A 26,075-nucleotide genomic window follows, 5' to 3' on the forward strand; every position below is an offset into this window, starting at 1 on the left:
CCCCCCCTCCCCAGGCTCCACCCCCAAAATCTCCAGGAATTTCCCACTGTGAAACTGACAAGTTTACCATCTGGAAAGCTATCTTGACAGTCTTAATTTCAATGAATTGCATAAGGCTATTTGCCGCTCGGTCCTTCTCAAAGGGCCTGTAGTCTATAAGTCTCAGCATCGTTCTCCATTCGTCCATTTTATCCTGACAATAGCAGCTGTGAGAGAGTGACTGGCTATGGTCACTCAGTGAGCTCACATAACAGTGTTGCAGGGTTCCATGGCAGTCAACCAGTCTTAGAGGCTTACCGACTGTATAAGAAAATGTTCTATTGGTGATCGGGTGCCTAGTTGAGACTGATTTAATACAAGGATTGGATTTCCCCCTATATATATTGTTTTGAAGGCTTCTGTACATAATGAGTCCTTTATGAAGTTTGATAAAGTTTTTGAAGAAGAGCCATCGAAACGAAGATTGAAATCCGGAGTCTTCGTTATCCTCTGTTTTCTTTGTACTACTTGTGTACTTGTGCATTACATGATGTATTTTGCTATCACTGATAACATGTGGTTCGTGGTTATTCCTTGTTTGTATAGTTTGATCTTGTTATATAAACGTCATCTCTGTTGTCTATATTACTTGGGCACTCTTTGGTCTGCGTTATTTATGCAGTGCTTGCTTGTTTCAGTTAACCAGTCTTGCCATGGTTTCTGTGGCCTTCACTTACATGCTGTGTGAAACAGCCAGTGCGACACTGCCACTAATACACTTGATCAGTTCCCTGTTTATAGGTGGGTGAGCTGAAGGAAGCCATTGGTGTGGTGATAGTAGTTGGTTGTCATTGAGTATTGCTCTTGTTTAGTGGGTTGTCCTCAAGGGGAAAAGGCCAGTAAGCAGTGGTATAGAACATACTTTGCACACAGAGGTTCCAATTTTAGTCCCAGTGTCTCCCACAAAATGATCTCTGGTAGTAGACTCAGAAAGATCTCAGCCTAACAGCTGGAGTAACTGTTGCTGGTCATAGTAAGCAGTGTTGAACGAGAGGGAAGGTTCCAAGGGAAAGGGTATCTCTCCTTATATATAAAAGAGTAGTGGGGACCAAAGTTCTAAAATGCACTTCTTTATTCCCATTCTGGAACTGGCAAGTTTACCATCTGGAAAGCTATTTTGACAGTCTTAATTTCAATGAATTACATAAGGCTATTTGCCGCTCAGTCCTTCTCAAAGGGCCTGTAGTCTATAAGTCTCAGCATCGTTCTCCATTCGTCCATTTTATCCTGACAATAGCAGCTGTGAGAGAGTGACTGGCTATGGTCACTCAGTGAGCTCACATAACAGTGTTGCAGGGTTCCATGGCAGTCAACCAGTCTTAGAGGCTTACCGACTGTATAAGAAAATGTTCTATTGGTGATCGGGTGCCTAGTTGAGACTGATTTAATACAAGGATTGGATTTCCCCCTATATATATTGTTTTGAAGGCTTCTGTACATAATGAGTCCTTTATGAAGTTTGATAAAGTTTTTGAAGAAGAGCCATCGAAACGAAGATTGAAATCCGGAGTCTTCGTTATCCTCTGTTTTCTTTGTACTACTTGTGTACTTGTGCATTACATGATGTATTTTGCTCTCACTGATAACATGTGGTTCGTGGTTATTCCTTGTTTGTATAGTTTGATCTTGTTATATAAACGTCATCTCTGTTGTCTATATTACTTGGGCACTCTTTGGTCTGCGTTATTTATGCAGTGCTTGCTTGTTTCAGTTAACCAGTCTTGCCATGGTTTCTGTGGCCTTCACTTACATGCTGTGTGAAACAGCCAGTGCGACACTGCCACTAATACACTTGATCAGTTCCCTGTTTATAGGTGGGTGAGCTGAAGGAAGCCATTGGTGTGGTGATAGTAGTTGGTTGTCATTGAGTATTGCTCTTGTTTAGTGGGTTGTCCTCAAGGGGAAAAGGCCAGTAAGCAGTGGTATAGAACATACTTTGCACACAGAGGTTCCAATTTTAGTCCCAGTGTCTCCCACAAAATGATCTCTGGTAGTAGACTCAGAAAGATCTCAGCCTAACAGCTGGAGTAACTGTTGCTGGTCACAGTAAGCAGTGTTGAACGAGATGGAAGGTTCCAAGGGAAAGGTCTGGCTCTCTATAAAGCAGCTGGGTATGCTTTATGTGCTGTATATATCGTGGTCACTATACTTTACTTCCTTTTGTGAGTTGGGTTGGATTAGGGTTGCCCCCCCCCCGCCACCAGGTGGGGGTGGGAGGAAGGGTTGCAAGCTCAGGTTGGGAAACTCCTGGATTTTTGGAGATGGAGCCTGGGAGGACAGGGACCTCAGTGGGGTACAGTCCCTTGCAGTCCATCCTCCAGAGCATCCATTTTCTTCATGGGAACTGATCTCTTTAATCTGGAGATAAACTGTAATTCCAGGGGATCCCCAGATTGAGGCTGGCCTTCCTAGGTTAGACCCAAGCTCTAGTGAATGGAAGGAGTTGTGGATCTTCCTTGCATTCTCCCAAATCCTTTAGCACACCTCCCCAAGTTGCTGCTGAGGATTAGGGGACCCTTGGGGAAAATTACATCATGCCGCTTGCGGTATGTTTGTGGGGATTATAGCCAAGGGAATGAATTGGCCTTCCCTTTATTCTTGTGAGAGTGGAACAAGCTCTGTGAATGAAGGAAATGGTCACACAAGAGAGGGAGAAGACACCCCCCCCCCATTTCTCATCCTTTTGGCAGGTTCTCATGCTACACATGGCATTTTCAGAGGGTCTCCTGACCCTCAGCAAAGGCTTTGCACATGGAGGGGGGAAGCAGGGCAGATAAGCGCCCACAAACTCCTATTTGGTGGAGTTTGGAGCCAGCCCAGTGTCACTAACAGTTTTCAATTTCCTCCTCACCTTCAACTTTACCATCTTTTGTTTCTCACCTGAGAGAGAACTTCTCCCTCTTCTTTTTCAGAGCCAGAAGTGCTTTAGGGTTTCCTGATGCTTTTTAAATTAGAAAAATTGCAGAGGGTGGTACAAGCACGAATGCTCAATTTGTCCTCATTGTTTTTTTCTTTCTCTTTGTGGTTGGACAAAGAACCCAAAATTGACATTTCAGCAGGTCCCAGGAAACATGGATGCATTGTGTACACCAGGTCTAGTTGATGCTAAAAATACTGTACAGCAATTTAAGAGTGAAACTTTTATAAAGTGCTGCATTAGTTTTTATTAACCTGTCATCCCCTTGGCATACCAATATTTATTTATTTATTTATTTCACTTTTACCCCGTTCTCCCCGCCAGGCAGGCTCAGGGTAGCTTCCACGAACTGGTAAAGGTTTCTGTACCTTTTGTGTTAAGCTCAATATGTGTTTATTTACTTGGTAAAGACAGCCCTGACTTGCACCATTGTTCAGAAAAAGTGTCTCCTCCATTTTGCAACCAGTATACATTGTAGGTGGTCACTTAAAGACAGTGAACTATGGTTGAGGTGGTCATTTAGGCTGAAATCAGTGGCACAGACAAACCTCCATTTGTTCATGCTGAACATAAACCTAGACAGTTGTGTTCATGTGCTTTCTCCACTGCCTCCTCCTCTAATACACTGTGATGTCCACATGTAAGAGCCTCCTCCAGATGAGATTTATATCCTGCCCAGGAACTGGGATTCTTAACCAGGAAACAAACCTCACTTAGTGGAGGTGGTCACAGCCAGATGTTACGATTAATTTGGGTTAGCTGGGATAGGGGATGAGTAAGGGAACACAACTGACTAGATTTGTGCCTCTCATAATATTTGTGCCTCTCATAATATACCCGGCAAGGCGGGGTATAAATTGGAAGTAAATAAATAAGCATATAAATTGAAAGTAAATAAAATAAATAAATAAATAAATATTTGAATATTTGAATTGAACCTTAAAGGTAATTAGTTAGGGTTGATTAGTTGTAGATTTTCCGGGCTGTATGGCCTTGGCATTGCAGTGTCTGACGTTTTGCCAGCAGCTGTGACTGGCATCCTCAGAGGTATAACACAGAAAGATGGAGTACTCTCTGTGTCAATGTGAGAAGAAAAGTGGAAGGCAGGTAATTTATATCTACTCAGTAAGGTGGGGTAGGGCTGAGTCATCTTGTAATAATGAGAGCCAGTTTGGTGTAGTGGTTAAGTGCGTGGACACTAATCTGGGAGAAGCGGGTTTGACTCCCCACTCCTCCACTTGCACCTGTTGGATGACCTTGGGCAAGCCATAGTTCTGGCACAGCTGTTCTGGAAAAAGAGCAGTTTCTGTCAGAGCTCTCTCAGCCCCACCTACCTCACAGGGTGTCTGTTGTGGGGAGGGGAAGGGAAAGGAGTTTGTAAGCCACTCTGAGACTCCTTCGGGTAGTGGGCAGGGTATAAATCCAATCTCTTCTTCTTGTAGGAGTTTCCCAGGCTGTGACATGCTAATGGAGGAGCTTTCCTGAGGAGGTTCTTTTGCATATGGATTGGCTGTTGAAATTCTAATCTTATCTGTAGTGCTGTTGTAAGATGTAGAGCATTTTGTGTTTTTTAGGACAGGAAACCATGCCCTGTTTATTTTTAAACTCTCTTCTTTCCTGTTGAAATTGTATTTATGTTTATGAATTTCTTTTCACATTGACACAGAGAGTACTCCATCTTTCTGTGGCACACCTCTGAGGTTGCCAGTCACAGCTGCTGGCGAAATGTCATGTACTGCAATGCCAAGATCAGGGCCATACAGCCCAGAAAATCTACAACTACTAATGAATTCTGGCTGTGAAAGCCTTCCACAACATACAGTTAGGGTTGAGTTCTGCAAACACTGAAGAATCTGCAACCTCAACCCTAATTCATCATTTAGGAGTGAGGCTGAGAACAAGAGAGCCTTTGGCTGTCTACAAAATAATGAAGAACTTTATTAATATCTACCTGTCTTGGGAGTTCTTGATAATAGCACTCCTTTTTCTTTCAAATGTGGTTCCTTGTTTGGGAACGAGCAGATTGCTGTAACTCATGTGAGGCACTTTATACCTAGTCAGACCAATAGTTTATTTAACTCACGATTGTCTGTAGAACAGTAGCTCTTCATGATCTCAGGTGGAGAAAGGTCTTTTCCAGCTCCTGCTACCTGAGGTTGTAATTACTTGGGAAAGTTATATGCCACCTCTCCAGAGTCCTACTTGAGATACATAAACTCCCTGAATTTGGCGCCTTCCACAAGTAAACCACATGCTATACCACTGAGTCACAGCACCTCAGCCAATTTCAAGTAGAACTAAATATCAATTCTGCTCTAGTAGGGAAAATTTCCCCTGTCTCAGATCAGCATTGGGCTTACTGCATATCTTTAAGCAATCTACTGTGGAGCATATGATTATTAATTCCTCTGCCATGCAGATGTTGTAGATAGTTTCTGCTGCTGAATCTAAATCTGTGCCAGAATTTCCCATCCTTTGGGTTATGCTGAGGTAACTGATTTCTTTGGCTGCGATTTGTCTTCAGTTTGTGTATATTTAATGCATACATCAACGTTAACAAGATTCTTCCTGATCCGACTATCCCCTTCCTTCTCTTGCATCACACTTAACCGAGAAACAAATAAAACAAGCCATTTGCCAATCTGGTGCTCGAACTCTATTCCAGATGTCAAGGTTGACCCTAAGGGTACATCAGTTTTAAGATGGATATGGTATAAAATGCCCTTAGAGAATCAGCTTAAAAGTGGTCTTCCAGGACAGAAATGAGGATGGCCAGATTAAAGATCACTACATTTATTGATGTTTATGTGCTTTAAGGCTATTACAGATATGATTGACAATCTTTTGGAAATTGGGTTTGTCACAATGGACTATATAAAGCATCTACTATGGGAGGAAGTTGGATGATCAGAGACTCTGTTGAGAAACCATGACTACGCAAAGGATCTGAAGTAGCCTTCTCCGGGAAGAAATACTGGACTGTCTCAGGGTAATCCTTCACATAAAAATGGGAAGTTTTCCCCATGCCTTTAAAAGTAGCATTCTAAATGTAATTTTATATATATATAAAAACTCAGAATTTTCTCACATCGTAAGGGCTTAGGGTTTTTTTAAATCATGCTCTGATTAGTAAAGCCTAGAACTGTACCAACTAACGATGCAAAGGATCGAGTGAGCTCATAGATTCTGTGATGTAATGTCTACTGATGGGGACCCAGGCTACCTTTGAAGAGGTGTAAGGGGTCTTGTTTTACTAAAGCTTCTTTTGGCAGGTTATCATAATTATATTTTACACAGGATTTGAGAACACCACCAGCATCAAGTGGTTGGGAATTCAATACAGCATGTTTTTGTGTTCCTTTCCATGAAGATGTAACCTTTCATTAAGTACATCTTGTGTGGTTCCAAACATGCCTCGAAAACTATGAAGTTTATTAACTTTTTTTTTTAAAGAAACCATAGTTGAGAATATAGGGCAGTAATCTCCAACGTAGTATCATTAGGCATCATGACGCCCAGCAATGTGTTTCCTAGAATCTGGTTGCTTCTTGAGTTGGGGTTGAGATCAACACTCCCTCTAAGCTGTGGAGTCTTGTGAGCAAAAATTCTACTTTGCAAGCTACTGGCATTAAAGTTGTGAGCGAGGAATTTGGCTGCTGCATAAATTAGTTTGGTGTGGAGCCATCCTTCCTGAGGTAAGACAAAAATGTATGAGCCGTAGGCTAAAAAACTGTGAGCTAGCTCACAGTAACTCAGCTTAGAGGGAACACTGGTTGAGATCCTAGGAGTCTTAAATAGAAGACTGAGTGGTTCCCTACCAGGTTAGTGACTAGCAAAGCACCAAGTTAGTCCTAGGCAGGACTAATCATCGCTGTGTACTCTTTCCATGATCAAAAACACAAACTTCCTTATGTATCAGAGTTTGGGTATCTCTAACAGTCTCTCTTCCCACAAGCAAGCAGCTGATCCCTGTGACAGCCATTTTGTGACGGCACCTGCCAACCTTTCTCAAAATCCCAATATCAAAGTACCCAGTAGCTCAAAAATGATGGGGACGATGATCTAAGGAATCCAAATTCTATTTGTCTTGCTAAAGCTATGGGTGTCAGGTCATGGAGATACACATCTTACTGCATGTTTTCCCCTTTTATCCACTTTTGTACATGGAAGAGTTTCAGCTGTTATCCATATTTCATCATCTTCAGGTTTCTTGGTCAGGATAATAAATTATCCAGGAATATTTTCTTCTTACAGGACTGGAGAGACTTGTTTCTAAGGGGTCCTTTTACCTTACTTGAGTTTGACAGTGTGACATTTTCAGTTTTTAGTCCAATCTTTCACAGATGGCACCCCAGAGCCATTAATACAATATGGTGGCACTGCTGAGGCACAAGATAATCTCTTTTCTCTTCTCCAAAAGCTGTTTCTGAGGTTTACCTCCCCTCAATCCCTAGGTCAAATCATCAAATGTACAATGAAAGCTGTACTTCGACAAATCCTAATGCAGTTCCATATTTATGAAATTTGTGGCATCTGTCTTTTATAATTGTATGTTTTTAAAGGCTTAAATTTTCTCTTATTCCTGTGCAAGTTAAAGAGAAAGCATTTCCATTTAGACACCAAGTGTTAGCAAAAGATCTATTCTATACCCAGCTTCTTTGGAATTTCATGAAAATTAAACTGTTCAAAAAAGTTGACTTTATAATCCACTGGATGTCTTCTCATAATATTACATAATATTCTTTCATCTTTCTTAAATGTGTTTCTTCCGTTCCTGTTCTGTAAAATGCCTGCCAGCATTTACTGCTTCAGCTATAATAGCTGGTTATCACATTGCAGCATCAAGTACTAACTTGTACACGGAGATGAGCAATTACAAATCAAACACTAAAATGAGAACTTCCAAATCCTTTCACTTTCCCTAGAGCCTCTTGCTGTTCAGTGAAGTTACTTCGTATGATCAGCCAAATCTTTGATTAGTATACATGGGCCCTGGTCACATGGCAAAGTTGCCGCAGGAGAGGCACGGGAGTCCCGCGGATTTTCCGGGCACGATCTCACCCCAACATCTGGGAAGTGCAGTGCTCCCGTGGTGAACCCGTGGCTCCCCGCCAAAGGTGCGGAGGTAACCTGAAACCGTGGGCCAAGGGCAGGCGTCAGATCGCGTTCCCGGTAGACTTACGTGGCATCTGCCGCCCGCCGCTGTTCATCTCCGCAGGTTGCACAACAGCGCCCAACAGCGCATGCGCACAAAGAGCGATTGCTAGTGCGATCACGCAGCACGGCAGCAGGATACCCGTCTGATCGGTATTTCCCCCAAACCACAGGACCTCGACAGGGACGTGTGCTCGGGCAGCCATGCGTTAGTTTCCTCCGGGGCAATTAGCCACGCCTCCCCCCCGCGATATCTGGCCTGTGTGACCGGGGCCATGGATGTGCAAATTGGTCCGTAAAGAGTAGGAACCAGAGAGGATGAAATTCTGTGATAATGCCTGAATGAAAAACCTAGACAATGTTATATATTGATTTTATTTACATTTATCTAGAGGTCAAGGGTCTTTACCTTCCTATAAATTAATAACAACACTGTGAGAACCTGTCTAGCTCAGCCATGTGCTTGTGAATTTGAAAAGTATCAGTGGGAAGGAGTGTGGCTCAGTGGTAGATGCTAGGATGCTGAATATCCTAGGATGCTGAATATCCTAGGTTCATTCCCCAGTATCTTGAGTTACAGGATCTCAGGGATCAGGTGCTGAGAAAGACCTTTCTTTGTCTGAGACTCTCAAGAGCTGCTGTTGGGTCAGAGGAGACAATACTGAGCTAGAGCTACCAATGGTTTGATTCAGTATGTTTATAAGATAAAAATTAGTTTGAATTTTTTGTAACCCAGCAAACCTTATACTGATTCAGGTCGGTATTGTCTCTCTGACTGACAGTGGCTCTCCAGGATATCAGGTACAGGTCTTTCACATTGTCTACCACTGAGTCACAGCCCCCATCTCCTGTCACTGAGCCACAGTCTCTCCCCCTCCCCTCTCCAAGACGTAATAAAAGAGTAGCCTGGTTTTTGTTTCCATTGGTCTGGCCACTGGAGGAAGGCAGCATCTGGAAAGATGAGAGTATCTAGTAAGTAGTCCAGTTTATCTAACAGTTTGCAGCTGTCAGATTATTGGGGGTGCAGAACAAAATTCTACATCACTGGGATTGTTTGCCTTGGCATTGGAGGCAGACGCTTCCTTGAGTAACACACCGAGATAACATGAAACAGCTGCTCTGGAAGCCCTGGCTCATCTCAGCAGCAGAGGTTCCAGAAGCACTCTGGTATGAATCGTTCACAAGACTCTCTTCTAATGCTGGAAGAAAGGGGAGGGGGAGGCATCAGCTCCGGCTCTTCTGGATATTCACAGAGTGTGTAGATTTTCTCTGAGCTAGCACATTAATCATTGCTCTCCAGGCTACGTTTTATGCCCAACCACATTTTAAAATTGTATATGTTCATTCCCGCAGTCAAAGACTGTTTGTTTTCTTTTTCCCATATGTGTACTTTTTAAAAAGGTACTTAGAGTAAGTACTGAAAAAAGAAATGTTAGGATTGGCAAAAGACTGATCAGACTTTAGAGCAAATGTGGGCTGGAGAAGATTGGTCTTATGCAAGACTGTAAACTTTATTCGGCAACTGAATTTAAAATTCCAGAGTAGAGCAGCAGGTGCTTAAGATGGGTGGGGGACGGAGGGACGATGACTAATATTCTGTCCCTCATATCTTGATGGCCAGCCTGTGCCATAGGTGCCCTGGGTGGTACTGGCAGAGACAGTTTATGGGAACAAGCAGGAAGGTTTTTGGTATGGTGACCCACAAGTCCAAATTTCCTTGGTATGGTGACCCATATATATATAAAAAACCCTGCATGCACAAATCAGTAAAACTGTAAAAGCCTGAGACTCACATTCAAAGGCTTTGCAAACCACTTTGGGTCGAGGCCCACAAGTTGGGTAATGCTGGTGCAGAGAAAGGCCTGTGTCTGCCTTGTACTGTTGTGTGAACTCTGATCCAATACGACCTAACGAGGGGGTACCGCTGAATGTGTCCTTAAACTGCACTTTAGTTTTATCGCCATCTAATGAATGTTTATATTGATTGGTTGTGTTTTAACTGATGCCTTGTATTTATATTTTATTGTGTATGTATACTGCTTGTCAGTTTTGGAAGCCGCCCTGAGCCTGCCTGGCGGGGAGGGTGGGGTAAAAGTGAAATAAATAAACAAATTGTTCACTCTCCATCTAAGTAGAGGACAAGACTCAGCATGGTATGCACAGAAGCAGTATTATCTAGCTTTTAGGCACGTTCCTGATTTGATTTACTTATTTTAAAAGTAATGTCCTGCCTTTCCATGAGCTTGAGGTAGCTTACATCACATCAAAACATTAAAAACAAAGCAACATTACAAAAAAATCAAACCAGAATAAACTTGCCCAGAACTACATCACTACAAGCACTGTACCTCAGCATCCCCCATTAGAGAGCCTAATCAGCAATCTACAAAATGCCATTTGAAATGGAAGTGTTTTACAAAACCTTTAGAGGGATGTCAAAATGTGGTGTGCAACCTCAGGCTGTTTGATAACAACATTACAATGACCAAAGAAGCCCCAGTTTCTTGCAGAGGTGAGTATGGTATATACTACTGAATAGGCATGATAAAACATTGCCACAAAGGATGGATACCACTCATGTAGTTATTTTTTTATGATGTCAGTTGCTGTATGTGGAAACTGTGACTCCATGACATGTGTTCTTGGTGACTGTGGGTTGTCTGGTTTTCACACACATCCCTCAGACTTTCAAGAAAGATCTTGACTTACCTCTGTGACTGTCCCCATGGGAATCAAACTAACAGACTGTTCACCACAGTTTCTTAAAGCAGCTTCCATAATGTCTAAACTAACCTGTAGGTACTCAAGACACACTTCAATTTTGCTTCCTTTCACCATCTGAATGGTTGTCTGGTTTAACAGATTCCTGAAATCATGTGAAAGTACAGAGGAATAAATCTGTATAGGGATTATAGATAAGAGGTTAGTTTCATAAAATCTCTAGTTTTAGGTGCTAGATTACATCAGGTTAAGATTTCTTCCAAATCTGTCATTGACTGTCTGTTATTGTTTATATGTTATGCCCCTGTTTCACAGTTTATTTAATTTGGTGCATAACCAGCCCCTGAAAGAAAGACTTTTTAAAGGATTCTGACCAGTGAGTCTGGAATGCTTCCAAATCTCTCATGTAATAATTTGGTGGGGGGGCACCTTTTTAGCACCCTAGGACTCTAAATACCAAATTAAACAGAATTTGTCATTCACCTTTGTTCATAGGAAAATCCTGGCTAACTCAGGCTGATTACACATGCACATTTTACTGCAGATTTTCAGAGCAGTAAGTCTTTAATCTTAACTTCGGAATCTATGCCCACCTTATACACCATTCTTTTTCCACCAGTGTATTTATTCTGCAGCTACAATTTTTAAAATGCACTTTTCTAAATCAAGGTGGAACATCACTTGTGATGTGTGGCATCCAAAGGTGTGTTTTTTTCTTATTTACACAATTTGGCTATGGCATCTGCACCGTAGTGTCCAGCAAGCAACTTTGATTTAAATCCTTGTGGTTCAGGTTTTGTGTATGCATTTTAGCACTGGTTTGTTGAATGAAAGGACTGCAGGCAAAGGGGGAAAACCCACTGTTGAAACTGACCAGACTTTTTCTAAAACTGACAAGCAGCTGCAAAGTCCCATTTTCCATATTGCTGAGCACTAGGGGATTCTCTGTTGTGTTATTGGCCACTGTGAAAAATAAAGAATCACACAATCTCATAACATGGGGAAACATGTTGAGTGTACAAAATGCACGGTAGAACCCACTGATGTTGGTATTGCAAGCTGTGATTGTTGGCAACGTGTATTGCCAACCTCCACCATGCTTTGCATAGGGCTGCAATTTGTATTGGGTAAGAGTCCTCTGGCAGAAGTTCTGGTGAGCTTTTTTAGTCTTGTGCCACTAAATTGAAAAAAATGGGAGGGGGTATTTTCACTGATGGCCTAGTGCAGCTGCGTAGTAATGCTAATTTCCTGCCCTTCCTTGCAAATTTGCCTGGTTTTTCTCTTTGTGAGTCTCTAATTTGATCCTGCGCACTGGTCATAATCTTGGCAGTTTTTTAGTGCCTATCCTGTGTGGATTGGACTCTGTCCTCCAAACGGATCAATCCCAAGCAGTTCTTAAGTTTGGCGGTTTGCAGAAGGTCCATGTGGCTCAGCCGCCATTTTAATGTTAGGCTTCAGGAGACTGCCAAAATGTTTTTGAAGCTGTAGGCTTCCTACCCCCGTGTCTGTCTCTCTTTACATCTCACGTCAATTTCATTCTCTGGTGATGATCCCCCCTTTATTTTGTTTGCATGCAGCACTGAAATCTTTTTGTTTGTTTTGCACTGGGGACGTTGCTCCGATTCCCCTTTCAAATCAATACCAGCAGGAAACGAAAACTTGTGCATCTCCTTGTAATTTTTAAAATTCAGCTATCCGAGACTAGCAATACTCTCATATCTAGACTCATGCTGCTTATCAAAAAAATTAAAAAATTAAAAATGAAGGGAAAATGGAGCTTGTACACCAATGAAGGGGGGGATGGGGGAACGTCCAGAGTGGGTGGAATGACCTCATTGTGGGCTGGGGAGTGACTTTTGAGGGGCGCCAAAAGGTTGGGGGGGGAATCCAAAGGAATCTATATGCTTTTGAATTACCTTTGGCTTGGAAACGAAACAAGGGAAAAATTGGCACAAAAGCACTTTCAGAAACAGGGAAACAGCGACCAGAAAGTGAACTGAGCACTGAAGGGAGGAAAATCAATGCAGGATAACAAAGAAAACCCAACGGACATGCACAGTGAAAGTGAGGGAAAACACCCGTGCATAATAGGCCTCAGTTGCACTTCCTGAACCAAATCCAGTTCATTCATCCAGGAATAAATTCTTTTCTTCTTTTTCAGCAAGTGGCTGCTAGCTCAGAAATTCCACTGTCATCTTTCCCTCCTCCTTTAATAACTGCAGCTCAGTGATCTGATTTAATGCCTCTGTGCTTCTTCTTTGAGCCACAGAGTCTGATAAACTGTGATTTCTTTCCTTTTGGAATTTATTATACTTACTTTAAAGTCAAGCCATTTAAATGCTGTTTTTGCTGTAATATGCCAGGAAACATTATATTATGTGAGTGGGCTGTGAGCTAGCATGAATCTTTGGTGGTGGGGGGGAAGAGAAGGGGTCATATTATTACTAAACTAAATAAGTGAGGAAAAGATTATTTACCCAGACACAGATTGAAGGCAGATCAATACTGGCTGTTCTTTGGGAATTGATTGTGTTCCTTGGTTGTTTTTCTTCTAACAGTGAAAGCTGCAGTGGGATCCAACTTTGACCGGATTCTGTTATACGCCGCTAGAGTAATTGTGCTGAGACTTTAGTGCTAGAGCTACTTATTTGCAATTAGGTCAATGTAACTGAGAATAAAGAATACCTGTTTGTATTTAATTAGATGTTGGAACGTCTTATTTGAGTTTCTGTGTACTGATATTGAGGATTTAGATCAAACCAGTGTACACTGACATTTGCTAAAAATTAATCTAACTCCCCCCCCCCGGGACACACTGGAATGTGCAGCTCAGTTCATTCCAGGGTAAATATGCAAAGATTCAGGATATCTCTCAGTACTTGTAGATTATGGTGAAAAGTGGGAAATGTTATTTATTTTAATGTACTGATATTGCATTTTAATCCTAAAGGCCTAGAGTCTGGGGGTGGGGGTGGGAAATGCTTTGGTGAATGATAGAAAACCCCCAAAGGTGATGTCAGGTATTCTGGCTCAGTAAAAGAACACATGATTTCCACAGTGATGGTCCTGAGTTCAATCCTTGGCCTGTTCAGTTAAAAAATCTCATATAGCAGCTGGTGCCTTAGTTTTCCTGAGAGCCCCAAGAGCTGCTGCCTATCAGAGTAGACAATAGTGGGCTGGATGGGTCAATGGTGTGCCTTGGTGTAAGGCATCCTCTTAGTCATATGTATGTTGGTCAATGCTCCCTCTAAGCCGTGGAGTCTCGTGAGCAGAAATCCTACTTTGTGAGCTGCTGGCATTAAAGTTGTGAGCGAGGGGTTTGGCTGCTGCATAAATTAGTTTGCTCTTCTGGAGCCCTCCTTCGTAAGCTGATACAAAAATGTGTGAGCTGGAGGCTAAAGGACTGTGAGCTGGCTCTCACCAACTCAGCTTAGGGGGAACAGTGATGTTGGTAATAACAGGAACAATCCTAAGCAGATCTACTCAGAGTACAAGTCTCATGTTATTCAGTGGGCTCACTCACGGGAAAACACCCTCAGGCTTACAGCCAACAGTAGTCTCAAGATTTGACTTCTGTTTCCTCCTACTGCTGCTTTTAGCCCTCACTTACATCTGTTTTCTGCCTTCCCACATTCTCTGCTGGGGCTGGCCATACTACACTCCTCTGTCCTCTGTGAGTGAAGGAGTAGCCAATATTGTTTTGTCTGAAAGAACACCATTTGTCATTTTGAATTCCGGAACTGTCGTTTTTAATGCTCCTTCTCTCAGAAAGCTTTGAACTTAAGTTCTCTGATCAGTATCAGATATAATGAGGAATTGGTACTGGGGAAGTGCTAACCTTACAGTAGCAAGGCCTCTGAGGGTGGAAGGATAAATGTCCTAAGCTCCCCCGCATTTAGATATTTGCCTTACAAGAACGAGTGTAAAGGTACTGAGTTACATATACTACAAGTCATTCTGGGGGAATTGCTGAAAAGTAGCTTTTGAGAAGGGAGTAGCATGTAGCAGGCCAAGATCACAACTGCGTGCTCCTCAGAATGTGTTTATAGAGACTGCATTTAGATATTTGCCTTACAAAAACGAGTGTAAAGGTACTGAGTTACATACTACAGGTCATTCTGGGGGAACTGCTGAAAAGTAGCTGACTGTTCCCTGGAAGGCCAGATAATGAAACTGAAGCTCAAATACTTTGGCCACCAAATGAGAAGGGAGCACTCACTGGAGAAGACCCTGATGCTGGGAAAGATTGAAGGTCAAAGAAGACGGGAACGGCAAAGGAAGAGATGGTTAGACAGTGTCATAGATGCAACGAGCATGAAGTTGAGCAGGCTTCGGAGGGTGGCGGAGGACCGGAGGGCCTGGCGGGAGCTGGTCCATGGGGTCGTAAAGAGTCGGACTCAACTGTGCGACTGAACAACAACAAGCTTTTGAGAAGGGAGTAGCATGTAGCAGGCCAAGATCACAACTGCGTGCTCCTCAGAATGTGTTTATAGAGACTGTTCCCCTATACCCAGTCCTCTGTTTTCTGTTTTTCCTTCTGACCATTTGCCTCCCCCACACCACTCTCTTGCCTTCCTAGAAGGAAGCTGGGGAATGGGGGGTATTTGAACATACTGATGTGCCTTTTTTCTTAGTTAGTCCATTGGTCCCCTCTACCAAGGGTTGTTTGCTCCGACTAGTAATACATCTCCAAGATCCTCTCCCTAGGACTGTTTACTACAAAGCAGAGAGTAAACGTTCTATCACAGAGCTATTAGCCCTCCCTTTTATTGATTTGTGGCACTATCCCTTCTTCTCAGGGTACTTGGCCCAGTTTATCATCACAACAGCGCTGTAAGGTTTATTAGGCTGAGGGAGACCGTGATTGGGCCAAGGTCATATACTGAACTTCGGAGCTCAGTGGGGATTTGAACTCAGTTCTCCCTGGTCCAAAACAATCACACATGCCCATGGCTCCCAGTTGTGAACCGCTGACATACACGATCAGCCAGAATTCCCTCCCTGCACTACAGTGGTGGCTTTGTACCTCTCGCAGGTGCAAATAGCCGGCAGGCTGAAAAGGAGGTGCTCCCTTTCCTTGCTAGAGTATTACTTTTGCATCAGCTAATTAATAATGGACAAGGAGGTTCTTGCATTACTCCAGGCAAGCCAAAACAATTGCATGTCACTCGGGCCCTGGAGGAGAGGAACTAATTAGTCCCTGTTGTGCCATGTGCCTGACTCTAAGCCATGGAAGGGGAAGTCTGGAGGGGGGGGGGAGTTGCTCTGTGGCACCACCACTGGTTTCCATAAGACCCTATTTCAGTCATTATCTTTTCATACAGCTTCTCATGATTATATTCTAGTGCACTTTCACTCTTCCATGATCGTTTACTTCTAACTTTTAAAGCTCTCTGCTGGCGTAATCATTATTGCAGTCGAGCAACACTCCCGGGGGCCTGAAATTTAATCCACTTTGCCAAAGACTGTCTAATTGATGGTCCCCGATATGTTCCGCTATCTTTGCTTTGCTTCAAAAAGCAACTAAGGCTGGTCATTTGAATTAATCACACAAGCCATCATTGGCTTTCTGGATCCATTTAGAGTTGAGTTTTCCCACAGCTACAGTTTATGGTATCAATTTGTCAAGATGAGTCTAAAATGGGCAGCTGCGTACTCCATAAGTAAAGGTTTTTACAACTACTTTATTCTGCTTTATAAGCTGCTTTTCAGCATTGTGGTTCCCAAAGTAGCATAGAGAGAGAAAGTGGGTAGATTTTTTTTTTTTTAGATTTATAAGCTTCCTTCCTCAAGAGATCCTTTTCATCACAGCCACCAACTGGATACCACACTGTGACATTTGTGCAAATCATTTACATGTAAAGTGCTCTCAGATAGACTTCCTTCCTTTCCTTCCTTCCTTCCTTCCTTCCTTCCTTCCTACCTACCTACCTACCTACCTACCTACCTACCTACACAGTTTAGTTGACATAACATACCAAGGAAGGATCTGAGAAGCTGGCTCCAGATGGTAAAGTAGAGCTGGGTAATGATATATTTTTGAGTATTCTGGCTGCTACCTACTGCAGGAGCAATTTCTGTTTTATTGCTTTTATAGATGTGTGCATTCATCTACCCTTGAATGCTAATTAATCTGGCATGTGGAAAAATTTTATGGCTGCACCAGTGAGGGGTTTTGTGGGGGGGGGTGTTGAGGAGGTAATTGTATGACAGCAATTCTATGCAATGGTAACTTAGTAGGTGCTGTGAGTTTTGTGTGTGTGTGTGCGTGATAGCCTCTTCATTTGCAACATCTGTTGCACATTGTTGACAATACTTGAGATAGTCTTTGCATGCAAGCAGGCAGAATGTAAGCAGAGGCTGGCTATCCACCATGCCAACTTTATGTATTTATTTTATTTAGACTATTTATAGTATGCATTTTCCATAAAAGTGCTCTAGGCAGCTTATCACATGCGTATGACTTCAGAAAGGCTGAAACTGAGAAGAACACATGGTCCCTTGTTCAGTTCCTGACACCTCTGGTTAGAAAGAACGTTTGGTTTCTTTTAGGGATGTTCAATGCCCCCAGTTTAGTTAATATCCTGTGTACCAGTCACAAACAGGAAACTGATTTTTTATAGACTATTCCTCTGTTCATCAGTCTATTTGTGAGTGTTCAGCAAGTTACTTTCACTGTATATTATATTCTTATAGTCAAGTATGGCATAATATGCAGATACTTAAATCCATAGATCAGGGCCACACTGACAAAACAGATCGTTCTGAACATTTTGGGGAACCCCCAGGTTTGCAGAAAAAATACGAAAACTAAAAATATGACATTGGGGGGATTCCCACCCCCCAAAAAATAAAGAGCATTGTCTGTGCATATGCTTACCAGTCCCCACTTTTGCAGGCTCCGGCCCGCCGCTGGGCAGCTGGCTGGCAGGAGAAACAGACATGCCCAAACAGACATACCTGCACGGCGTCGGCAACACCCTGGTGTCACTTCCAGAAGTGATGTCATCACGTTGGGGCGATGCTCTACTTGTTGCGCAAAACTCTATGGTTTGCAGCAGTTTTTACCATAGGGTTTTGCCCGAAAAATAGTGTCACCCCAACATTGCTGACATGATGATGTCATTTCCAGGAATGACATCCCCACCCCCACCCCGTTGGAGAGCCGTTCCCAGGCATGGTGGTAGCAGAGAGCTGCTCTGGGCCCAGCTGCAGTGGTGTTGGTGTTGGAGAGCCACTGTGGGCCTGGCCATGGTGGCAGTGGTGTCAGAGAGCTTCTCTGGGCCCAGCCACAGTGATGTCCGGGACCCAATCCCGACCCGAAGCAGCTCCCAGACACCACCACTGTGGCTGGATCCAGAGGCAGCCGCGGAGACTTGTAGCCAGGCTTGGTGATGGGGGGTTGAAAGGAAGTTGTACTTGGGCTCAACGGGCAAAAGGATGAGGGTTAGGATTTCCCCTGGCTAGTCTCATGGGCCCCCACTTGTTTTTCCCTAATAGTGCAGAACAGCACAATTCGCTTTTAATGCATGCAAATTTTCACACAGCCCAATTGAGATCTACTATCCCCAAATTTCTGCGCTGCCCTCTGCTCAGCAGGCAGTTAGAAGTTGAATGAGTCACAAATATCATAAATCAGTCATGAACTTATGCTTTAAAAAAATCCTACCATTCATTGTTTGTGTAAGTAGTCCTTAGTTTGGTGAGCCAGTTTGGTGTAGTGGTTAAGTGTGCGGACTCTAATCTGGGAGAACCGGGTTTGATTCCCCACTCCTCCACTTGCACCTGCTGATGTGACCTTGGGTCAGTCACAAGCTCGGACACAGCTGTCCTTGAAAAAGAGCAGTTTGTGTCAGAGTTCTCTCAGCCCCACCCACCTCACAGGGTGTCTGTTGTGGGGAGGAGAAGGGAAAGGAGTTTGTAATCCGCTCTGAGACTCCAAGTGAAGGGCGGGGTATAAATCCAATCTCTTCTTAGTGATCTGAATGGCTGCTACTGTTCTGTTTGGATTGGCAGTGTTTTTGCACGTGCACACTTTTTTAGGGGGGACTGATTCAAACTGTTAGGTGGGTATTAGAATAGTTCATTGAAGAACTGAATGGACCTAGCGATCGAGTTAAGTCTGCTTGTCACAGTTGACCACAGACAAGCTGAACTAACATGTATGCTGAAACCATGACAGTTACTGGATCTCTTCAGACAACCTCAGCTTGAACTCACAGTTTTGTATTTGGATACATAAGGCCAAGTCAAGTATTCACACAGTGTGTCATTTGTGAAGGGCACTTGCATTTATTATTTGTTGCTCTGTACTTTAAAATTCAGAGAAATGGTAACCAGGAGAAGAATAGTATGCTTTACCCCATGTCTGTTTTAAACAGCAAACATTGAAAACATCCTCTTCACAGCTAATGTGGTATATTTGTGAAGCCAAGTATTGCATGAACTAGTGCCAAGGCTACTTAGGAACAAGAAAATATTTATAGAACACTACTTGAGCTTGAGAAAGCCCAGGGCAAGGCCTTACCTTGGGCAACTGTAACAAGAGAAAGTTCTCAGTCTCAATCAGCGCGAGGGCTTTTTATGTCGATCTCCGTGTGAAAGTAAATAAAGAACCATTGTGTGGATGGTGCACTCTCCTGGGGGGTTTTGTTTCCTAGAAGTGCAGTAACAGTTGTGGCAATAGGAAGGAAATTTTTAAACCATCCTTTCTCTATTCACAGGAGTACCATTCCCAAAGAACTTCCTCCAAATCTGCAAGAAGATCCTGTGCAGGCTCTTCAGAGTGTTCGTTCACGTCTACATTCATCACTTTGACCGCATCATCATCATGGGGGCCGAGGCTCACGTCAACACCTGCTACAAGCACTTTTATTATTTTGTGACAGAGCTCAATCTCATAGACCGCAAGGAACTAGAGCCTTTGGTAAGTGTTAATACCCATATGGGCAGAGAGGGCCAGAGGGTTTACTTCTCCTTCTTGGTTTTAACTGATTATTTTCCTCCAAAATTTGTCAGTTTATTTCCACTATAAGCAAAAAAAATTGGAACAGAAGTCTTAAAGAAATCTATTCTTCGTTAGTGGGATTTTCCATCGACAGCAACCTTTGCTGGAATCTAAAAGTGGATGTTGAAAAGAATCAAATTTGAAAGTGGTAACCGAAAGAAATACAATTATGTGTGGGTTTATAACACATTCTTCTTTCCCTTGGAAAGGGGGATGGTGGCCTAAGGTAACATCTTGCAAGACAGTATTGGTTATCTCGAGTATGTGGCAGCTAGGGACTTGTGCTTCTACAAGTTCATAGAGTAGAACAAGGCATAGTACAGTTTGGAGGTATTGGTGTAGCATGCCCAAAGTTGCCTGGTTCAAGTCCCACCTGTGGCTAGAAAGACCAGAAAGAAGTCCAAGGCACATCAGAAGTTTTGCCCAGTTGACCATAATCAGGTGGGATGGGGTGCTCATGTTGACTGTGTGGTTCACATGCTGTCATTTTGGTTGGCAAGCTCCATGGCCATCTCTCCGCTGTTCTGTTCATCCCCACTCTTTCCCATACTACAGTAATTAGATACACCCCCTGAACCCCGTCCCAATGTTAGATGCATGCTGGAGACTGTTGAAGTTAGTAACGTGCTCAGGGTAGGAACTGTCGTCCATTTCTAAAATCCCAGCCAACCAGAGACATAGATGTATGGCGATCCACGCATTTACTGAGCAGCATCATAAATACTGGCAGCAAGCCAGATGAACAGGGCTGCCATCTCTTTTGTTCCAGCAAGGGTCATGTGTCTGTGCAAGCATCACTGACAGACCATAGGTAGGACCGAGCATATTACGGCATGCTCATGAGAGGGACAACAGTGTTGTTCCATTACGTGGCTTGCAGTGGTGCAGAACTGTGGCTTAAAAAAATACTTAGATATTATCTTGCATAATTTCTTCTGTACTATATGTAGAGCAGACAGTCAGGTTTCTTCTCTGCCAAAACACATTTATTTTGTTTGGAAGTATGACTTTCTTCTGGGCCTGTTCAGTGCCAGCAGTTTCTAGAAAATGGAAGTGTGAGTGTGATGTTGCCATTTTTCTTTTGAAGTTTCTGAGGGTCAAACGGCTGCACTAATCCCTCTAACATGTACACCTAATGCCAACTTTGAACTGGCCAGGTAGACATTGAATATATGGAATCATTCCAGTGCCACTACAATTGCAAAATTGTAGATGACCTTATCTGTCTTTTATTCTCCCTTATCTGTGTAGAAAGTATCCTTCAATTATATTGCTTGAAGTATAGCATAGGTGTTCTTCTCCCTTGAAGTATACTCTGCAGTTTGGAAGGATTTTTCTCCCTTGAAGTATACTCTGCCGTTTGGAAGGATTTAACCAAATCCAGCTACAACTGAATGGTCTTTAAGTTATATTAGAGCATGCCTTGACGAAAGCAGGGTGCAGTGGCGTCTTGATAGTTCTGTGTTGTGTCTGCAGTTTCTCTCCTAGTCCCAAGATGCGAGCCAAGCCCAGAGAGCAAACCAGTTCCTGCATGCTAAAAGTCCTGAAACTGTGTTGGAGTTGCCAGCCCTGCTTCCTACTCAAAGCTTCCAGGGCAGATGGAAGGGGGTGGGCTGGAAAGAAAGGATGGAGTGGAGTAGAGGTGGAAGATGCTGCAACTTTGGATCCTGCCTTTCACTCCTCCCAACCAAAGCCATGCTTTCTGTTTCTAATCAGCTCCAGGCTTTCTTTTCCATCCCTCTTCCCAGTCTCTTCTGAGAGTGCTCGTGGTGCTCAGCTCAGCTGCTGCTCCAGCCAACCACCATCCAGTGTTTCCTCTAAGCTGTGTGCCTGAGCAGCCACTCATGAACACAGGAAGCCCCACTCAGCAGCAACCTGGAGCCCCATTGCCCATTTTAAGATTACAGCAGTTATGTTTATTATTTTCAATTTATATCCCGCCTTGCCGGGGAAGTGGCTCAAGGCGGCATGCAAACATTAAATGCAATAAAATAGTAAATACAATAAAAATACACATAAACAACCTACATAACATCGTAAAGTGCTAATAATGTTCAGCTCAAGATGTGAACTGCTCTGCTCAGTAGGGGTTAAAAGTTAGAGGGAACACTGCCACCATCCCTCCTCTACTTTGTGTGTACTTTGAAACCTGTACTTTGAAAGGTTGGTCATAAATAAACAAACATGGACATGCAGGCCAATTCTTTTATTGTTACACATTTATGGCAACAGCAAGCCAAATGATTTGTTCATTTTGTTCTGATATTTGGTTTGGATCAGGGTCATAAAGGGGGGCAGATGGAATCTTGGGGGGCTCATGGGGGCTCTCAGCAGCTCTGCCCTATCTCACTTGCTGCAGCATTTTTTTGGAGGAAGGGCTTCCACAGAACATCACTGTGTAGTTGTCTACCTTCCAGGTCTTCCCTGGCTCTGCTGCCAAGTTTCCCCAGACCTGCTTTAGCACAGTGTTTGTGGGAAGATAATACTCAGAGAGATTTGGGTTCTGTGTGGAGAGGGAAGCATGGCTATTCATACCCTCCCACCCAAACCTGGCACCACTTCCTCCGCATTTCCCCAGATGCCTTCCAGTGCGTCCCCCCCCCCAGTACTGCTACTCGTAGGCGTTTTGCTGTTGTTTTTTAAAATGTTGGTAGTTATAGAAATAACTGTTGGTAGTTATAAAAATAACTGTTGGTAGTTATGGAAATATACGTATTACCACTTATTTGAAAAAGCAAAACACCCCCAGTGGTGAAAGGAGAGATGGCAGGCATGAAGCACAGAGAAGATACCCACATGGAGACTTCACTGCTACTGCGCATGCCTTTTCATGTGCAGGGGCAGTGAGAGCAAAACAAGGAATTGCCCCTGTGTGGAAGCATCCCCCCAGAAACAGAGTGCAGTTGATGAAATCAGCACTGGTTAAGGCACACCAAGCTCTGAGTGATCACATGCAAACAAAGTAACTTCGATTAAAGCAAGCTATAGTTTCTTCTTGTGGCCAGACTTAGCCACCATGTTGAAGCAGTAGTGCTATCCAGCATTATAAAACTTGAAAATAGTACTATGCAGTACGACTCATGCTTTTAAAAGCTATACAGTTTAGGTGTTTTCCCAACATACCTACGCAGTGATCGGTCTCATCTTCCTAATGATTAACTCTGTTCTGCTAAATCTTGCTTACTGATTAACTCTGCACCCACATCTAATTATTCTTGGATTTCCCTTTTATTTCTAAATAGGAGTGAATTCCAGGAAGTCCCCCTATTCCCTTCAACAAAAGGGATTTCAAAAAAATGAACAGAGAATTGATTTCCTGATAATCAACAGAAGCATATGTAACCCTGGTGCCAAAGTCCAAGAGGGTCTTTATATTATCTTTGAATTGTTAGCGTCAGAAATATATAAGATGAATAAGAGTCATTTTAAACTTAGAAGCTATTTACAATGAATAGCTCCCTCAAATAAATAATGTCCTTATCTTCTCTCTCATGCCATTTAAGCACCCTGCCATGCTCATAGTCATAATAGCTAAAGAGGTTCCCCCCGCCCCAATTATTTTAACATGATACAGGTGACCATGTCCCTGAAAAATCCACCCTGAGATGGAGGAGAATCTTGGGATGGCAGGCAATGACAAACCACCTCTGAACATCTCTTGCCTTGAAAGCCCTATTGAGTTGCGATACATTATCTGTAACTTAATGGCAACCCTCCCCCCCATTGGGGGGAAAAAAGCTCAGTTTTCTATATTTGATGCTCTTGTTGGTTTTTTAATTTTTATTATTATTTTTGAAGCTGTCATATCTCAAACTAGAAGACCTATTTTATTTTCTTAAAGTTCTTATAACAGGGGAATCAGTGCTTCAGATGGGCTAGTAGTACCCAGGGAGAGAGTAGCAGAGGAAGAAGAAAACGGGTACGTTCTGGCTGTGAAGTTCTGTTCTGGCTAATTGCACTAAGGCAAGATTGTCTGCACTGGCTTAGTCGAGTAAGAGCAGATATTACGCCTGCTATATGACACTGAAAATGGTGTCCCTGTGGCAAGTTCTCCTTACTCCTACCACTTCACTTTAATGCTTATGGACACATACCAGATGACATGACGTGATACCATCCTGTACGTTTCTCTGCCTATGCCTGTACTGGCCAGTGATAGTAGCTGGGAGGCTTCCCCTGTGTTGGGTTACATTGTGGGTGTTCCTAAAAATTACCAGGGTAAAGAAGAACCCTGCATGGGAATGCAGTTTTTGGAAGTAGTTCGAAATCAAGCATAACATCTGCTCCCATTCTTGGTGCTTGGGTGTGGCTGGGAGCATTCCACAATAAAGCAACAAGCGCTGTATCTTTCAGCACCAATTAAAATGTGTTTAGAATGATTTCAGGAGAAGTCTGCAAGTATCATACACATCACTGAAAGCAAGCTCTTGCGGACCACTTGCATTTTGGATTAACTAATGCACATACATATGCCCTTCGGGCCATGGTGACGGTCCATTGGAGAAAGGTAGGGTTAAAGTAATTTGAATCACTGAAATAAAATTCTCCTGTGCCTTATCAGTCAGATTCAAAGTGATGCTGTAGTTGCACATTTTTCCTCTTGATTGTAAGCAGGGTTTTATGGTGCTTAATGTATTCCGCTTTTCAGTTCTGATTTCAAAAGTTGCTGCTGACACGCCATCTCCATATCAAAGATATCCTACATAATCGTTTTATTGTTGCTGTGAAAACCATGTGGCCATGGGCAGGCTTCACTGGGCTGATATTGACGGGGGCAAGAATTTGTGTTGCTTTTCTCATAAAGAAAACTCAACACGGCTTACAAAAACTATTAAAATTTTAATTCCCTGTCCCAGCATGTTCCTATGCGGCAGCTTCGTTCTCCCTAGCTAGGTCTATTATCGGTACCCTCTTTTGCTGAAGGCACGTTCTACAGTGGTCCAGACTCATTGTTTCAGTGGCTGCCCCGTGCTTGTGGAACAGCCTTCCAGAAGAAGACAGGACAGAGTCTGCTTTTATGGCTTTCTGGTGAGGTTGCAAAATGGAGCTATTGAGAGCCAGTGTAGTGGTTAGAGTGTCACATGGGAAACCCAGTTTAGAACTGCCATACCACCATGGAAGCTTGCTGGGTGACCCTGGGCCAGTCCGCACTCTTTCAGCCTAACCTACCTCACAGAATAAATTGGGAAGCTAAATCACAGGAGAGGAGAACACTATAAGTGGCTTTGGGTTCCCCACTGGGGAGAAAGGCGGTGTGTGTGTATGTGTGTGTGTGTGTGTGTGTGTGTGTGTGTGTGTGTGTATGAAGTAAATAGCTAATAAATATTCCAGAGAGTTTTAGGTGCAAAGCAGAATATCCTGCTAGTTAGGCATAAGGGTTTTTAAAATCACTTTTTAATATGGATGGGCTAACATATTTTATATCTGTTGTTTCAGTGTTCTTTATTTTATCTAATTTTTTTGTACAGTTTTTACATGGTTGTTACCCATCTTGAGTCTTGAGCTGCTTGGGGAGAGATAGGTGGGGTATATAAATATTTTAAATAAATGAATGAATAAAGTTTAAAAAATCCAAAAACATTATACCAGGCAGGCTTCTTGTCCTTTAACTTCCTTCAAATGCCCTCTCAAATATTTTAGGTTCTGCACCCCGTTGTAAAAACTGTGAACCTCTCAGGTGCTTCCCTGGTAACCTCTGGAACGCTTTTCCATAACATGGGAGCAGCCGTGGTAAAAGTGAGAGAGGAGGAGCAAAAGGGCAGTTCTGAGGGCTCTATAGGGTAGGAACAGGCAGAAGACAGAATGCAAGGATCCTAAGCCAGCCTTAATTGATACGTAATGTATGCAAAGCACTTGGAGCACTTCAGGACGCTGAATGGCAGACAGCCACCAAAAGTGGTAGTGCACTTCACTCATGTTACCACTTTTGCAACAGAATGAAGTTGCTCAGCAGGAGCTGATCCTTTGACACATCCCCACCAGTCAGTGGGCGGACATACCGTGAAGATCGTCTGTGTCTTGAGCTTTCCTTGCGTTGTTGTTAGATTGGATGCAAACTATCAATTCAGATTCTTAACAAATGAGTTGTTGAAAGCAGAACATTTACCATTTTTTAAACAGCTGTTTACCCAAGGATGCTGCTTATGCCTCCGCACCAGTGAAAAATAGCAAGTTGCCATGCTATTCTGAAATTCGCCTCATCCATACTGCCTGCATAGTTAATTAGCTGTCTAAATA

At 43.1% G+C, this 26,075-nt stretch overlaps 1 protein-coding gene across 1 annotated transcript in view; it reads left to right on the forward strand.

The window, feature by feature from the left end:
• Window positions 1-26,075, forward strand: part of MOB3B (MOB kinase activator 3B) — a 157,172-nt gene that overhangs the window by 121,081 nt on the left and 10,016 nt on the right. The window contains exon 3 of the mRNA XM_015418151.1: window positions 19,555-19,757. Within this exon, the coding sequence (XP_015273637.1) occupies window positions 19,555-19,757 (203 nt within the window). The remainder of the gene's footprint in view (window positions 1-19,554; window positions 19,758-26,075) is intronic.

The sequence above is a fragment of the Gekko japonicus genome, unplaced genomic scaffold, assembly GCF_001447785.1.
Source record: "Gekko japonicus isolate JY-2015 unplaced genomic scaffold, Gekko_japonicus_V1.1 scaffold1798, whole genome shotgun sequence".
Lineage (NCBI taxonomy): Eukaryota > Metazoa > Chordata > Lepidosauria > Squamata > Gekkonidae > Gekko > Gekko japonicus.